The sequence below is a fragment of the Sardina pilchardus genome, chromosome 3, assembly GCF_963854185.1.
Source record: "Sardina pilchardus chromosome 3, fSarPil1.1, whole genome shotgun sequence".
Lineage (NCBI taxonomy): Eukaryota > Metazoa > Chordata > Actinopteri > Clupeiformes > Clupeidae > Sardina > Sardina pilchardus.
The window spans coordinates 7,641,652-7,659,105 of record NC_084996.1 but is presented as its reverse complement, the minus strand read 5'-3'; the positions used below and the strand labels follow the sequence as shown (position 1 = coordinate 7,659,105).

Below are 17,454 nucleotides of genomic sequence, written 5' to 3'. Positions count from 1 at the left end.
CAGTTGGTGTACAGTCACTAAATTTACACATAAATTCATTTATTGTATGGCCCCCCATGAACAAAGTTTCACGAAACTTGGCATGCATTCAGAGGGTGTCATAATGATCCTACACTTCCAATTTCATGCAGTTTTGACCATGTCAGCCAGATATACCTGTGATTACAACACTTCATCTTTGCTTTTTCATTTTTTACTAGGTGGTGCTATACCTGAAATGAGTGGAATATGGGATGGATTGGCATGGCCCCTTAAGACCACCATACAAAAAGAGGTGGTCCTCCTAGGCCCTACGATTCTCGAAATATTCACAGAAAACTGTGTGCGGCCAGCTACAGGCCAGTTAATGTATAGTAGCATAAATTAATTTATTGCATGCCCCCACCCCCCCCCCCCATGAACGTATTTCCACGAAACCTCGCGTGCATTCAGAGGGTGTCATAATGATCCTTTACTGCCAATTTTGTGCAGTTTTGACCATGTCAGGTCAGAAATACCTGTGACAAGCTAGACGTCTCCAAACAACTTTGAAACAATTTACCAATGTAGGCTACGTCAGTGGCAAACCGAATTTAGCCTACTGTAGGAATTTTCTACTGTTTTGTTTTTCCATGTTGACACTTGCTTGAGAAGTTGAAGTTGTTCTCTATCTCCGTTACTTCTAGCGCCATGGTGGTTAAAAATGGAACGGTCCACAATAGGGGTGTCTGAAGTCGCTGCGAGTCCAGCAGCCCACCGGCCCAAAGTTGAAAGCGCAGTCAGACGCCAAAAGGAAGCACTGCGGCCACCAACAAAAACAACAAAAACAACATTCAAGCCTCTGTAACTCTTTGCCGGTACATCACACTGTCACTCTAATAAACACAGATATGTGCATACAAACACACAAACACACAGAGAGAGTTTGTAGTTCAGTTGCTGCACCCTCATGGCACTTCGTATATTAAAGAGAACCATGCAGGATTGGCGATTTCATCTCTCGTTTTCGCTCGTTTTATGCTTGCATATTTCTCTGCAGAGCTTCCCCGACAGTTTTAGCGTGTATATTTATACATAGGCTATATATAAATACATAAATGGGTTCTTCTTGTTCCTTACGCGTCTCAGACTTCCAGATGTAAACAAGGAGCGATCGTCTCCTGCAGAAACTGCAAGGTTGCAATAGCGGATAGGGACACTGGGGGCGGGAGGAAATATTACTGTTTTCCATGAAACTGGTCAGTCAAGCAAAACAACGATTTCTGAGCGATTTTATGACTATGAAAAAGTTGCATAGGGTCTCTTTAAATATTTACAAATTTAATAAAGTGCAATAATTTTGCAACACACTCTCATTCCCCACTCGTCACACATCATGTTGAATAGGAGACCAAATGAGCGACCCCTCCTCGAGTGGCACAGCCCTGGTACGACAAACTGTCTTGTGTGCAAGCCAGATACAGTATATAGTAATAACTAGAAAAGCACTCAGAGAGCGCAGCTACCTCCGCCTGCATTGCTCTTCCTAGGTTGTCATACATTTGAACATAAACTATTCAGATCGCCACCACGTGGCCATACCATGCCATTACACCACTAAGCGAAATACATAAACGCTGACGGAATCCCGACGGAATTACAAATCACTCCCAAAATTTAATCGATTTCATCGAAATCCATCCATTACTTTTTGAGCCATCTTGCTAAGAAACAGACAGACAGACAGACAGACAGACTAAAGGGCCGTTCACACCAAGAACGATCACGATAACGATAACTATAAATAAATATCGCTCTCGTTAATATGAATGACAACGTTCACACCTAAACTATAACGATAACGACATGAAGAACGATATCGTTGTTGATCACTTTCAGAGCGATTTTGAGAACGATAAAAAGCTAACAGCCAATCAGAACCCAAAGTATTCTAGCCATCACATTCATTAACACAAGGAGAGACTTTTCTTATCGTTGGCCAGTGTGGACGCTTTTATCGTTATGGTTATAGTTATCGTTATCGTTCTTGGTGTGAACGGCCCTTAACAAACAAACAGACAAACGCCGGCCAGTCCCAGATGAAAACATATACCTCCTTGGCGGAGGTAAATAATAAATTTTAACGTTAGGTAATAACCACAGTCTATGGTAATAACTCAAGATCTCAAAAATAAACATACAAAAATGACCAAGATCAAGGTCAAGATCTAACGTTCACATTCAAATTTTCAGTGAGCTGGGATATGCCGATAGAGCCAAAACTAGAGTATTCAAATTCGGCGAAGCAGAGGCACAGGAGAGAAAGTGAGCATTTTCAGGGATTGTCACTTTTTAATTTGTTTTATGTATGATTTATTTGTGGAAATTTCAGTACAAGACAAGAGTACAATAGTCCTCAGATAAGAAGTAGGAGGATTACATTGCGGACAGCCAAAGCTGCTGAGGATACACAATACAGTACCCCCCCCCCCCCAAAAAAAAAAAACATGACACAACTGTCTGTTAAGTACTTGCAATGGCAAATAATATTGACCATGCAGGATCATCCAGACTACTCGTGGTGATTTTACTGCATACTACTCCTATTTATGCACCAGCCTGCAAAATTTGAGCCTCCTACAAATTCTTGAGCAATGAGCTTGTGAACTTTGACAAAAAAAAGAGGCAGAACAAATCTATCTGAATGCATGCCAAGTCACTTGATATGTTGTCTAAAGGTCAATATCTTCCTTATGTGACTTGGCATGCATGTCATGGTATTGGTCAATGATTTTTTTTTTTCTGATTTATGTTCCTAACAGAAAGCCAAGGCCAATGAATCTCAGTTTGAAAAAATAATTATTTGTATAACTTTTCTTAAGATAAAAACTGAAAACGGATCCCACAGACCCGAAGGGTTAAAAAGCCTTGTGATACAATGAAGAATTGTAGGCTACCTAGGCAACACCCCGGCAACATCCAGGCAACATGTTGTCCTGAGGTAGGCTATCTGAAACAGGTGGTTGTCCTGGATCAAAAACAACTGGTTACCTACTGTACTACGGCATCCGTCAGTGCAGTTTAAGTGCATAGCTACGACATCAGATTTGCGTGTGTGACTTTGAAGGGGGCAAGTGAGGAGGAGAGAGAAATCACGAGAGAGTAGAGGGGAGCTACAGTAGTCTAGGCGCGTAACTGAGGCGTTCCGTTCGCTATACGGATAAAAAAAACATCACCATGATCACAAAACTGATATAGCTATATCGCGACACCCTTAGTTTCATTTGTTTCACTCACAGCCATGCTCCGCCCTTAAATATCTTTGCATGTAGCTCACAACTCTGGAGGAGGACTTTAGGGATGACCAGTCAGATCCTGTGTGTGGAGTGGGATGGGGAGGCGTCATCCCTGGCCGCCCCTTTAGCCAATCTAGCTCATCTGAACCCCTTGAAATTGTACACATCCTCTTACTCTAAAAACAAGGTTTCTGGGAACAGCACCCCCTGTTCCTGGAACTTGAACGAGGCGTATCTTTGGCGGAGGGGTGGAGTTGCTCAGAACAACGAAAACATTCGGCTGCAAATGTGTTTACTCATTTCTCCAGAAGCACCTGCAACACGTTTTACTATGTGAAAGACCACATCTCTTTGTCATCATGTCGACGCCAATTGTTTCACTATTTGATGCATGGGAAAGAAACAGGAATACTCGAGTGAAGAGGAGCAACAACCTGAAGCTATGGCCTCATCAGCTGTAAGTGCACAAGAACATGAAGCATTCTGTGTACTAATTGTCCAAAACTGATGGGTGGGGTTTCTGCATTGGATTACGAGGGAGTGCATGGGATATGCATAAGAGCACGCATGCAAGAGCATAAAAACATTGCTTAGACTGAATCTTGGATTCGGAGTCATTTAAATGTCGAATAGAATAAATACAAATATATATATATATATATATATATATATGTGTGTGTGATATAGGACTTTTTTATATGCTCCTTCAACTTCCTCAAGTGTTCTTCATTTTTTATTTTATTTTAAAAGACTTTTAAAAGACCCTTTTAATAATAATCTGTTCTGACTATTTGCTAAATGGGATGAAGAAATAGTAGGCTACTAATATCCTGGCAACCCAATCAAGATGTTGGGTCAGGGAACACAGCGCAGGACTCAATCCAAGGGGCGGTATTATTGGTTGTTTTTCAAGTTCCCTCTGCTAGCAATATATTACTTTAAGTTATGACTACAACTATATATGTTCATTATAGTTTCAAATACTTAGCCTAATGAAATTGCACCAAAAAATAGAGCGATCTGCAGGTACTAACCAACAGCCACCAACTGCCAACTGCAAAGCCCCAACATTCCAAAACTGGTAGTTGATGCTCAACTTTTTGGACCTTTAAAAAAAAAAAGGAAACAAATCCTGTATTTTTTTTACATTGCTTAATTTACTTTGCTTTGTTTCGTTTACTTTAAAAGTAAAGATATTTTGAATCTCTTCAGACCAGGGTAGGTGCAGTAACAGGTTAAAATAAACCTAATTTCAGTTAGTATGATAAAATCTTGTCAAATTAGCTTATTTTTGCTATTTTTTGATGATACTGTAGATGGTCAAGTGTGTCCATTTGTCTCTGTAATCTGTTTACATCAAAGGTTATGCCACTTTATTATTATATTATTATATTATATATTACTATTATTAGCTTGGTACCCAATTTCATCTTAATATAGGCAGTTGAATGATAAAGAAATTACAGGTTGTGAAAAAAATCACCCTTTGCGCTTGAGGATGAATAGATGATCATCTATACATCTTTGCCATTTTTTGCAATTTTTGTCCAGAGATAGGGTCAATATTTTGTCAAATGTAAATCTTAATCATTACATTAAATTCTTGGCGTCAGAATGATATGATATATATATATTTTTTTTGTCTGTATATGTTGTTTACTTCAAATGTAATGGCACTTTCTATATGATTTTTTTTCTTTTTTTTTTCGGGGGGCAGCAAAGGGTTAAAAATGAAGCCTTGTTCTCCATGGGCTCTATTATCAGGATCAACTGGGCATTGTCGCAAGTCACTCGCGCTAGTTTCTTTGGGGGCGGTCCTAGCGCAAAAGGCTATAATGACAGCTTGAAAAGTGAACATTGCGCTCAGCGCAAAGTGAAAAGGGGTTGTCTTAATTTAGTTAATTAGTCGTGGGTGTCTTTTGGGCGTAGCATGCTATAAACCAATTAGATTTCACACTCTCATTCCCTTTAAAAGCCTGGCGCATTGTTCAATGGTCTGTTGGTATTATCATGGCGGAGTTACCTGGGCGTCTACTCCAGAAGAGACCGACTTGCTCGTGCGTGAGGCATGGGCGGCGCGTAATGGAGGCTTGGAAAGGCTTCCTAAGCCTTCCCAACTTTTATGCTGGGAAATTGTGAAAATTATGTACATGATGTGTGAATATTATTTTCTAACACGGATAGTTCCGGTCCTTGATGATGATTGGCTGAATCGCGTTTGATGCTGTTATAAAATCCAACACAAACATACACCTTGACCGCATTTCGTTAATGCACTACCACAACTTGCACAAAAGTTAAAGTGGCTGCGTGTCGATGTTGCATGGCAACCATTCCTATGGAAGAAATATTTATTGGCGGAAGAATGATTATCTATGAATACATCGACGTATAGTTACCGTTTTAGAAAAGCAATAAGTCACTCTAGTCCATAGTTTAGGCTACACTGATTTTAGAACAGCTAAGGGGGGTTTTAGGCACTTACTTACGGTCTCTCGGGGCTTATGACTTAAATAGATTATTTCAGAATGAACGCAGCAGCCGCAGCAGTAGTCAGAAGCTAGTTCTCACTATTGATCATTATCATTATTACATTTTCCTTGTGTGTGTGTGTGTGTATTCACACCAAATTGGCATGCCATGCCGTACCCACCCAATATGCACAGCATCCCATTAGCTGCCTGCCATCAGGCTATTTACAATCTTCTATTTTAAGAAAAAGTCAGTCAACACGTTATCAAAATTAACTTAATGCGCTATAGAGCTATATCCACGCGCACACATTTCGTCTGAACAGGAGAGATTACGCACGCAGGCTACGTGTTGTTTTCTTTTACTCCGCTATCAGCACACAATGTGAAGCTAATTCACTAACTCAATAGCCTACTCATCATGGATATCGCAAGTTCTTTAAACAAACAAAACAGAAAGGATGGAGGATGGAGGCAGCTAGAGAAGTTATTCCAGATGAGCACAAGGTAGACAGTTGCCAGAGCACTACAGCTGTTTAATGCCAGACGTTAAAGGTATGCTAGAACAAAACTAACTGAAGGTAACTTAGCCATAGGGCTGTGTAATGTTGTCTAAATGAGCAGGTCACTGTTAGACTTTATTGTTGTATTATTGCATGTGGATGTTGTTATGCTATGTATGCTACTTTTTGCTGACCAATACACGAACCTAAAATCGAGAAACGGACAAATATTATTTAATTATATTCGGGCTGCGCGCGCTCCTGCTGATGAAAGAAGTGCGCACTGTGCACTCTTCCATATCCCCAAGCCTCATGCGCTCATATAATAGCCTTTCAGCTATGCGCGAGTGATTTCCGACTAGGTTTTTCCTGGTCAGTGGCGCACTTACTTTCTTCATCCATATATTAGCGACTGGCGAGCTTTGCGCCGGACCACACCTCTTCTCTTAACTGACACGCCCGTTAGGGCGCAATATCATCTCCCATTTAGAGAACGTACATTTGCGCTGGAAAAATGAAGGATGCGCTCGCAGAGAATAGTAATTAAAGGTTGCGCCACTCGCGAAAGCTCATTGCCCAGTTGGCATGATAGGGCCCCATGTGTTTTCCCACCAGAGGAGCTAGTTTGGCCATATCCGGTCGGCAAAACTCCAAATACGTCTTTGATTTTTAGGAAAGTCTTTAAGAGCCACAGCCAAAGCCGATTTGAAAGACCATTATTTGCCAGCAGCAGCAGCCATCTTCTTTGTTTTGAGGTACTGTCGTCCTTGAGCCCAAGCCAGCGCCTTTTTTCCAGCTCGCAAGTCAACAGAGAGTTGCTGACGACCCTGACTGCAAATTGCTTGTGCCTCCACTAGGGTGCATCTAGATTTCTAGGCTATTAATAATGATAGTAATAATAATATCAATAATAGCAAATAATATCAATAATAACGACTGCCATAAACATATGAATAAATAGTTCATTCATAAAATGCGGAGTAAACAGATCAGTATTTACGCACTTTTTGGAAATCCCCAAAGGAATCAACTTCAATTTTACATCCCCCTTCTCAAAATAGCAATTCTTTGTGAAAGACATGACTTATTGGCACAAGTCAGACACTGGAGCACATTGTTGAGTGGCTTGAGTTATTGAGTTATGTCGGTTTCACTCATGAACTCTCGAGCACTCATCCCAGGCCTCTGTCCTATTCACAGAGGAGGCATGTAGTATGCGGACATCTGGACTGTGTATCTGAGCTGATCCCTGGTGTGTGTCCTTTCTTTTCCAGGGCCTTTCTGTGTGGAGGCCTGCCTGTGACTCTGTATGGTTTATTTGTGCTCCCTAACAAGTCACAGAAGGTCTTTTAGTACCACTACAGAAATGTCCCTGACGTCAATGACTTTTTGTTCCTGTTGGTTTGCCTAACTTCAAAGTCATATATTTTTCAGAAGTTAAATGTCGATCTGTGTTCTCTTTGACGTCTAACTTCCTGTAGAGCATCCCTGAGAGATCCCGATGTGGTGGAATCTCTTGCCCGGAAGAGCGAGAAGATAGCAGGCCGGCGCCTGCCGACTGATGGCACCGATGTGTTTCGTCGCTTCACACCGGAGTCGCTGGCAGCTGCCGAGCGCTGTACGAAGGAGGAGGCGGCGGCCAAGCAGAAGTGTAGAAATGAGCAGAACGGGAAGGCCCCCGCAAAGGATAAGAAGAACCTCCCCAAACCTTACAGCGACCTGGAGGCTGGGAAGGCCTTGCCCTTCATCTATGGAAACCCGCCACCAGGGCTGTGCAACATACCCCTGGAGGAGCTGGATCCCTACTACCAGGCCAAGAAGGTCAGACTACATGTGATTAACGATTTAACTGATTTCCCACAGTCACTGTGATAACGATGGTTGGATTGTCAGGTGGCACATACTACTGATAAAATGTCAGTTATCAGACTTGATTTCACAATATAGGGCAAAATGTAACGTTTTTTTATGTATAAGTGAATGTGTCCACTGATGAGGAAAGTCAAAGATAAATACTCCATTTTGAACAACTTACAGCTTATATCAAACTTCATGCATGCATGAATCGCTGATGCCTTAAGCATATTAGCATGCACAGTATCACTCTCTCTTTTTCAGACCTTCATCGTCATCAACAAAGGGAATACCATCTTCAGGTTCGACGCTGAAGCAGCCTGCTCCTGTCTGCAATTGAGTCCCTTCAATGTTGTCAGGCAGGCAGCCATCCGAGTTCTCACACATTCATATCCTTACTGTTTACTCAACACTCTACTTTTACACAATCATACTCCCAATATGCCTGCGACAAACTTGAACCAGTGACTTGAACTTGTCTCTTAAAGCAACACTAAAGAGTTTTTCTTACCTTAATATAATGTTCCCAAAATCATTTCAGCGGTTCATCAGCTCGTAACAGAGTGAACGACACTTCTGCTTTCACTTCGCGGCCCTCTATCGTCTATGTAACTTTACGAAGTGGGGTAGTGTATCTGTAGTTCGATGAAATGAGACATCAGAAACTACAAATTTGACTTGCTTCGATGTCGCAATACATCATATTTTCATAAAATCATATCTACCTTGTCTATTATTTGCTGGATAAACAAATAGCGTGTGTGCGACAGAGGAAAAGTGCTTTAGTGTTGCTTTAATATAGCTCTTTACTTCCATAGGGAATATGTTGCTTTAGTGTTACTGACACTCACAAGCTTGGCTTAATGCAAATGTGAAGATCAGAAGGAAGTACTTATGGGATATTCCATTTTGGCTTCAGTCTCAGCTAGAGCAATTAGTTCTCATCTATACTCTCTCTCTCGAGAATCCCTCACAGTCTCGCTCTGTTCCTTAACTTATGTACGTTGTTCCGCATGTTCATCTTGGCAACTCTTCTGACAAACTGCGTGTTCATGGCGATGAGCAACCCTCCGGCATGGAGTGGAATTGTGGAGTAAGTTTGAGTTTTAATCATTTGTACAAACCACTGTTGTTTATTTTTCCCATTTCCCCCTCAGCTACGCATTCCTACGAAAAGAATACTTTTCCTTGCACACTAGCAAACAGATGTGGGGAAATGTCCAGTAATTTGACAATACTTCAGCTGTTCAATGTCTACTCGTGTTGTTGTTGTCCAACTGGATATACTGTACACTTGAGAGAAATGTAAACATTTCCAGGATGGCCATTACAAGGAGTTATTTTGGGTGTCTCTTGCCCATGACCCCTGACGTTGTCTCCAACGTTATGAATAAAGCTTTGTACGCTGCCATATGGTCAACTTACGTTTTTTTCCTCTTTGCCTCATAAATGGATAAATGCTTAATTTTTAAAATAATTTTTACCACAGAGACGTGGCGCCTTCAAATGACCTTGTTACTTGTTAATAAATGTTTTGTCTCATAGGTATGTTTTTATTGCTATCTACACATTTGAAGCAACTATCAAAGTGCTATCCAGAGGCTTCTGTAAAGGAAATTTCACATTCCTTCGTGATGGATGGAACTGGCTTGATATCATAGTCATCACCACAGCGTGAGTACATTGTCGGAATTCCTGTGACCAAACTGAAGGTGTGTGTGTGTGTGTGTGTGTGTGTGTGTGTGTGTGTGTGTGTGTGTGTCTTGATAGGTGACAATCAACTAGTGAACTATATGCGGGGATTGAATACCATCCCAAAGCTATGCAGCATCACCCCCATACCATTTCCCACCTAAACAACCCCCAATGCCTCCCACCCTTACATAGTGTAATCCACGGCCTCTCCATCGCAAAAATGCTTCCTAGCTAGATGAAAAGATAAGTTTGCAAGTCTGTGTACCTGATGTAAAGATGTGTAACTGTAGGACAGTTAGATGCACAAAGAACATTGATTTGTAACTGTTCAATATATTTGTAATTGTAAAATATTTGTGACTAACTGTAAAACAGATCTGTACTTGTAGAGTGTGTAGTGCTTGCACATTTAAAATATTGACAATTACAAGTCATTTTCACAGTTACAATTCATTTCTGCAGTTTCAAATTGTGTTACACACATACACAACTTTTGAGTATGATTTGATTCCATACTTTTACTTCCAATTTGTAGTGTCAAAGTAGGAAATTGATGTTGCCAAGTTTTTAAATTGGCCTAGTGTGAGGGACCGAGGTTTAGGAGGTGCGCCACTGGATAAGGTGGTGTTTGAGGGAAGAAGATGGTAGGAGACAGCAGTTCCATACAAAAATAATCTGGTTTTATTGTCCAAAAACAAGCAGCTCCAGGAAGCATTATGGGAGTCCATACATGAAATCTTCAGTATACTTCAAGCGAACATTTCGATATGCCATTAAACTAGGCAACCCACTTTCTAGGCTCCCTGTCCAAACAAAACTACCTTGAAACTTTGGACCTAACTCAATCCTTGCCTCACAGCAAGCAATTTTAACTTTACTTTGCATTAAACAAACAAACATCAAACTATGACACGGGTCAGTAAGTAATTTAATAGATGGCGGGCCAGAGGATGGGCTAATATTTAAACGCTGCTCCGTAGGATGACCTGTTAGTCAACACACTTCTAGAGAATGGATAAAAAATAACACATGAAAAAAATAACCATGGATGGTCCCTTTGATGGTCTATTAGATGCTCTTGATGAACTCTGTTTTATCTCCTATGCCCAAAATTCTGAACTTCCCCTTTAAGTAGGCCAGCCAATTACCCAATCAAGATCTTGGGTTAAACAATTTTAGAGGGGTGAAGGTCTGCACCAATCTTTCCATGCAGTACAGACACATACATACACCTACATACACAAGACTTAAATACATACACATCAACTGAAACTGAGTGTTGGTAGGTGGTGGGTTAGGTTCCACAGTTTTTGCAGGTGAGGCATAAAGCAGTCTTTCAAATGTGTATCATAGGAGAGTGGGTAGGGGGAAAGGAGAGGCTCCTTTTTCACAGTTAGTTAGACTTCAAATGAGGGCCCATACTTACAAAGCCAAATGACAGAGCAGACAGGCTGAAGGATCAGTTTGTGGTTTGTGGTTTACATATAACCCAATGCGTTATATGTAAAAAGCCAATGGTGTATACTTTGTGTTTCCACAGGTGCATCAACGTGTTTGGTCATCTGGGCTTCTGGACATCTGTGCCTGCACTGAGGACTTTTGAAGTTATTCGTGTCTTTAAAATTATCCCTCTATTTCCTGGTATGTGGTGGTATGGTAGTCCGAAATGTTAGCAAAATGTAAATATATGTATTGTATATATATATGGTTTATGTTTTTTTTAGATTTGATGCCAGCAACACATCTCTAACAGTGGTACGATCACCACTGTTTGCTTCACACGCTCCTTTAAAGGAGCTAACCAACATTTTATAAAAGTAGCTTATTCACTGTCTCCCCAAGGTAAGATAAGATGATACAGTGTGTCTCTGTGTGTGCAGTAACTCAGTCTGACGCACCCACCATTAGCCCATCAAAAGTGACAAAAGAACTTCAACATATTCCCAGTGACATGCTGTGACAAGGATAATTAAAATGTGTACTGTACAAAAAAACAATGTAAAATGAGACACAGCAATGTTCTAAGCTTAGACATTCTTAAATGCAATACTTATTGTTGATAATTACTTAAATGTTAAATGATACTTAAATGATAATTACTTAATGTACTGATTGCCAATAATGCAACAATTCAGCGTCCATTAAGTGATACCTTAGATTTGTTAAGATATTTTTACTGTTTCATAATTGTGTTCTTAGAGGATTTTAAACTTTGAACCACTGTTACGCAAATGTCAGTCCACCAACTGGCTGCATGCCATGATTATTACCTAATACACACACAATCGTGATATGGCCTAGATACCGTAGTCATTCATTTACATTCACATGCTAAAAAAAAGAGGAAATCGATCTTAATGCCTGAATTAAAAAAAAAAATGAAATCCAACTTTTAAGGACACCGATTTTCTTTGTGAAGGAACAATGTATCATAAATAAATAAATAAATGCAGAGGCCATAAGTATGCATACCCCTATGTTAAATTCCTATTTGAGGCAAGCATATTTTTCATTTTTAAAGGCCAGTTATTTCATGGATCCAGGATACCCTGCATCCTGATAAAGTTAGCCCCACATCCTCACATACCCTTCACCATACCTAGACTGGCATGGTTTTATTTCAGTTAACTATATGCTTATAGTGTCAGATCAGTTACTGCACAAGCAGAGATGAGAAGGGTATGTATCAGAGGCAGCCGTGGCCTACTGGTAAGGGCTTTAAACTTGTAACTGGAGGGTTATCAGTTCGATCCCCGACCAGTCCACAGCTGAAGTGCCCTTGAGCAAAGCTCCTAACTCCTCACTGCTCCCAGAGTGCCGTTGTTGGGCAGGCAGCTCACTGCTCTGGGTTAGTGAGTGCTTCACCTCACTGTGTATTCACTGTGTGCTGTGTAGTGTGTGTCCACTAATTCACTATATATACTTATACTTATTATCTTATCTAACTCTGAGGGAGATGACAAATAGGCTAATTTCACAAAATGTTGGCGTATTCCTTTAACAACCATCTGTAAATGTCTGGGAACTGAAGTTGTGAGAATGAACTGCTGTAATACGAGCAGACTGCACTGCAGTTTGGGATTGTCTTCCCTTAATAGATGCCTACAGAACCATGTGTGTCTGTATGAGGATGATGTATAAGGGGTTCCTTCAACAGCAAAACTTCTTCCTCTTTATTTCTCCAATGTCCTTTTGAACTTAAATGTAATCTTTGAAATCTTGCCTACAGGTCTGAAATCCACTGTCGGTGCCGTTATCCAGTCCACGAAGAAGTTATGGAATGCAATGTTTCTCATACTATTCGGTCTGATTTTCTTCACCATACTGGGCCTCCAGTTATTCATGGGCAGCCTGCAGCAGAAGTGTGTCCTTTGGCCAGCAGATCTCAATGGGTCAGGCTTGACCTTTGAGACATTCATCAACAATGGTATTTAGTCACCATTTTATAAAATAAGAGGGGTATTCTTTCAATCATACTTAGGCATGTGCACACTCAGAATAGTCAGAAAATGAGCCTGTTCACAATGTGATCTAAAAGTGAAAAATGATCCTGCAGTTAAGAGGAGCAGTACTCTGTGTGTAAGCCAATGTGTTTTTCTTTCATTCAATCACACTTCACATTTTGCATCTAGCCACCAACCATTACTTCCTCCCGGGTCAATTAGACGCGCTGGTCTGTGGGAACAGCTCAGGTTCTGGGTGAGTGTCTCATCTCATTCTGCCTCAATGCAGGTTGACACTATAATTATTATTATTTTTTTTTTCATTTTTTATTTGTTTGTTTATTTATGTAAATGTAAATGTGCCAGAGTTAGCAAAAAAGCTCATTTTCATCTGTGGTCCCTTGGCAGGTGAGGTCAACACTTCATCACATTACATTAATAAAAAGAATAAAGGGAAGATAGAGAGCAATTAGGAGAGAAGAAAGAACGATAGAATAGATACAAAGAGTGGTAGTGCCTTGGATGAGCTGAACCAGCTAGAGTACAGTATTAATGAGTTTTGATTTAATCCATCTCTTAAGTGATTTTAAATGATAGATAGCTGGTGCTGTCTCTGATTTCAATAGGAAGGCAGTTGTAATAATTTGAGGCCCGTGCTGAGAAGACTGTTTGACTAAACTATTCCAGGGGTGAAATGAATCTTCTTGTGATCTACCCTCTGTTCAGCAAAGGCTTACGTGAAATCAAGTCATCCTGATTTAAGATTTGGGATTAGATTATGATTTCTCTGGTAGTAGTTAGTCGTGCTGTCAGTGATTTAGGTTTATATATTTTCATTATGTTTGCTTAGTTTTCTTACATCAGTATATTAGTTTCGGTGGTTTCTGTATGCTGTCCGCATTCACTACTGAGAAGTGTAATTATCTTTCTGTTTGCCAGTGTTTGCCCTCAAGGATTCTCCTGCCTCAAAGCAGGAATCAACCCACACTACGGCTCTACAAACTATGACTCGTTTGGCTGGGCCTTACTGGCTGCCTTCCGTATGATGACGCTGGACTTCTGGGAGAATCTTTTTCAATTGGTTAGTTTGATCACAAGCCCAGGCTCAGGACATTATACTTATGCCCACCTGCTAACAAATAAATGTCAAAGCCAAACAATGCAACAAACAATCTGTTTTCCATTAGGCCTACCACATGTGCAAAGCTAGTTACAAATAAAGGAACATATTGATAGCGGCTTCCTGATGCCAGCAAATTAGATAAAATCAGAGAATGCCTTATAAGGGGAGAACCTCCACTCTCGGGAAACTGAGCTGGTTGCAGTTCCTTTTCTGGATCCATGTGAGGGCGCTCGCAAGTAAGTGCAAAATGAATGGAGGTCTATGGAGCTGTACTGTACCCCTCAAAATCCACTTTGTTTTCTTGGGACATCATTTTTTTGTCTGGAAATTGGAATGTTGCATTCAAAAGGTATTAGATTTTTTAAGTCACTTGTTCTAAAAAGCCTTTCAAACGTGTTAATGACATCATTCATTAGCAGAATGCTAGCGTGTTATGTGCAACAACGACCCAGTCTCTGGTAAATCAAAAGACCATAAGTACTGAAGTTTTGACCTACAGTATAATCCTTATCGAGCTTGCAATACAAACAAATCTTCGATTTTTCAACAACAATCAGGTGGAAGAGACAAATTTAGCTCCTTAGACCCCCATTGTTGTTGTACTTACTCGCGATCACCCCTAGAGGAACTGCAACAGATTGCAGGACGATGGATTTAATAGGGAGCAAACTGGCTCTCCGTAAAACGGGCTCTGATAAAATCTCCCGGCATTTAGAGCGAGCGAGCAAGAGTGCGAGACTTCAAATCGTATGCATCTGAGTGTAGCACACACACTACGGAGAGGAAGAGAGAGAGGGGTGGTGCATAGAGAGCATCCTGATTGGCCTGTTTCGCTAAATCAGCCAATCAGTGTTCAGTGTTCAGTGTAGGCGGGCTTTTTTCTCTTTTCTCCCAAACTAAATGAATGAATTCACTCAGTGTATCAAGGAAAAACAGCATCATGGCAGAGTCAGAGTGGCCCAAAAAACATTTAAGACCCATTTTATGTCAGACTATTCAAAAGTGTACCCTTATGTCTTAATGATGGTCTTGAACGCTGCACTGTTTGTATCAGTGTTACCATTGCTGATTGTGGGTTAAATTATTGCTTTAATTATTATTAAAAGACATGTCGAGGTGAGTTTAACAAGTGTCATTTCATGTGCATATTATTCAGGCCTATACCAGACAGACCAAAAGACCAAACAACCAAAGCATACACATTTTACTATCACAATTTCTATCTATACGCCTTCCTTATTTGGTGTACTGACTAGACATTATTGAACAAACATTTATCTGTATTTCAGTATCTAAGTACGCTAGAGTAATTGGACAGTGGCTTTTTTACTTTTTGCAGGTTGGGATGTCTGAGCTGAGTTTTTGCATCATTTCTAAATTCATAATGATTGTCCTGATTGTTTGTGTTCATGTGAAGGACAGATCATACTCACCAGTCATCTAGTTTCTGCTCAATGTAGGTCTGTGGCTCACGTTCAGGCAAAAATGTGAGAAAGTCCAGACGATTCTAGCTAGCTTTTATCGGGAGCGTACCTATGTTCCCCGAGGCCTCTGCTCCACAGGTTTTGTTCCCCACTTTGTATGGGACTGGGGAACATATAGGACCCTTTTTTCCCCAAATAAATACATGTATGTACTGTATGTATTGGGACCAGGGAACATAGGACCCTTTTGGGGAAATACGGGGAACATAGGACCCGGGGAACAAAGGGATGACCCCCTTGGTTGCTTTTATCAGTGCCAACTGTGCTGTTGTTGGTGGTTGCAAGGCTTTTTAACGTAGTGACATCACTAGTTTTAGGCCAAATCGTCTTACTGCTTCTCTTGTTTGAATTGACCTACAGACTATCCGTGCAGTGGGAAAAGGCTACACGATCGTCTACATGATCATGATGTTTGGGTCTCTCTATTTCTTCAACCTCATTCTGGCGGCAGTTGCCATGGCGCGTGTTGAGCAGAACGATGCCACTGTTGCTGAGGCCAAAGAGAAGGAGGAGGAGTACGCCATGATTCTGGAGCAGTTGAAGAATCAGGAGGCTAAGGTCAGGGGACAGGGGACTCCTTGAGCTTTTCCTCGAGCAAACACGATGCCTCAAAGGACTCTTTCTCTATGAGTAAAATAAAAAAAAAGATCTGCCACAAACCTACACTGTAAACACCCTGAAAGCTTTCCTTCAGAACCATTTCAAGTTCAAAAAAAAATATTTGATAACGTAATAAATTACACATTATGAATTATACATTAAGTGACTGGTAAATATGCTTACATGACAGAAACAAGACAAAATGGCTGCCAGCAATATACCCCTGTTGAGTCAGTGCAATAACAGTGGAGGGACAGAGGATGAGCGTACAGATGATGACCGAAGCCTTGGCAAAGATGAAGAGAAGAAGGTGGCCCTAAAGGATGAGGAGGTGAGGCAGTTGTGGGTTTTCTTTCATAGGAGAAGCGATAATTCAGCCAAGACCTACATTCTGCATTGGTTGTCTTTGCCTTGTATGTGAAGTTTTGGTTCTGTAGTAGTACATTTGAAGACAAGTACTTTTGTACTTTAACTTGTTGTATTTCACCCACCACTGACTTTAGGTACAAGAGGCAACAGCCAGTGCTGTCAGTGCAGTGATAGCAGTAGAAAACACCATGGATGGTATCTATCTATCTATCTACCTATCTATCTATCTATCCATCTATCTATCTATCTACAGTATCTATTTGTCTGTCTGTCTGTGTGTCTGGCTGGCTGACTGGCTGTGTGTCTGTCTATCTATATATCTGTCTATCTAGTTGTTGTAGACTGTGAAGGACAGGTTAGAAACCATGCAGATTGTTGTATGCTGTGGGTCATGTCATAGCCAGCAGATACAGAGAGACCTTAAGACATTTACTCGCAACAGATGCTAACCCTGCAACAGGTTCAGAACTGCAATGTTACACAACTATGCTTACACCCAGTTACAGTTTTTCTCAGTCACAATGGTGCATTTCTCGAACACGGCTCTTCATAAAGCTGTAGAATGCTCAATTCACTTTAATGGACCTTCCCGACGTTCGGAGGTCTGATAGTAGAAAAGAGAATTCCATTGTTGAGGGAGATCATTCTCTTATCTCCC

The 17,454-nt window shown here is 40.8% G+C and overlaps 1 protein-coding gene across 2 annotated transcripts in view; it reads left to right on the top strand.

Annotated features, from left to right (window-relative positions):
* The first annotated feature begins 3,435 nt into the window (after window positions 1–3,435).
* Window positions 3,436–17,454, top strand: part of LOC134076513 (sodium channel protein type 4 subunit alpha B-like) — a 28,832-nt gene continuing 14,813 nt past the window's right edge. For both annotated transcript variants that reach the window (XM_062531606.1, XM_062531605.1), the window contains exons 1-12: window positions 3,436–3,711; window positions 7,710–8,049; window positions 8,347–8,471; window positions 9,086–9,175; window positions 9,628–9,756; window positions 11,318–11,418; window positions 13,007–13,204; window positions 13,410–13,476; window positions 14,160–14,301; window positions 16,188–16,385; window positions 16,618–16,758; window positions 16,931–16,991. In XM_062531606.1, coding sequence (XP_062387590.1) covers window positions 3,614–3,711; window positions 7,710–8,049; window positions 8,347–8,471; window positions 9,086–9,175; window positions 9,628–9,756; window positions 11,318–11,418; window positions 13,007–13,204; window positions 13,410–13,476; window positions 14,160–14,301; window positions 16,188–16,385; window positions 16,618–16,758; window positions 16,931–16,991 — 1,690 coding nt within the window. In that variant the 5' untranslated portion in view covers window positions 3,436–3,613. The remainder of the gene's footprint in view (window positions 3,712–7,709; window positions 8,050–8,346; window positions 8,472–9,085; window positions 9,176–9,627; window positions 9,757–11,317; window positions 11,419–13,006; window positions 13,205–13,409; window positions 13,477–14,159; window positions 14,302–16,187; window positions 16,386–16,617; window positions 16,759–16,930; window positions 16,992–17,454) is intronic.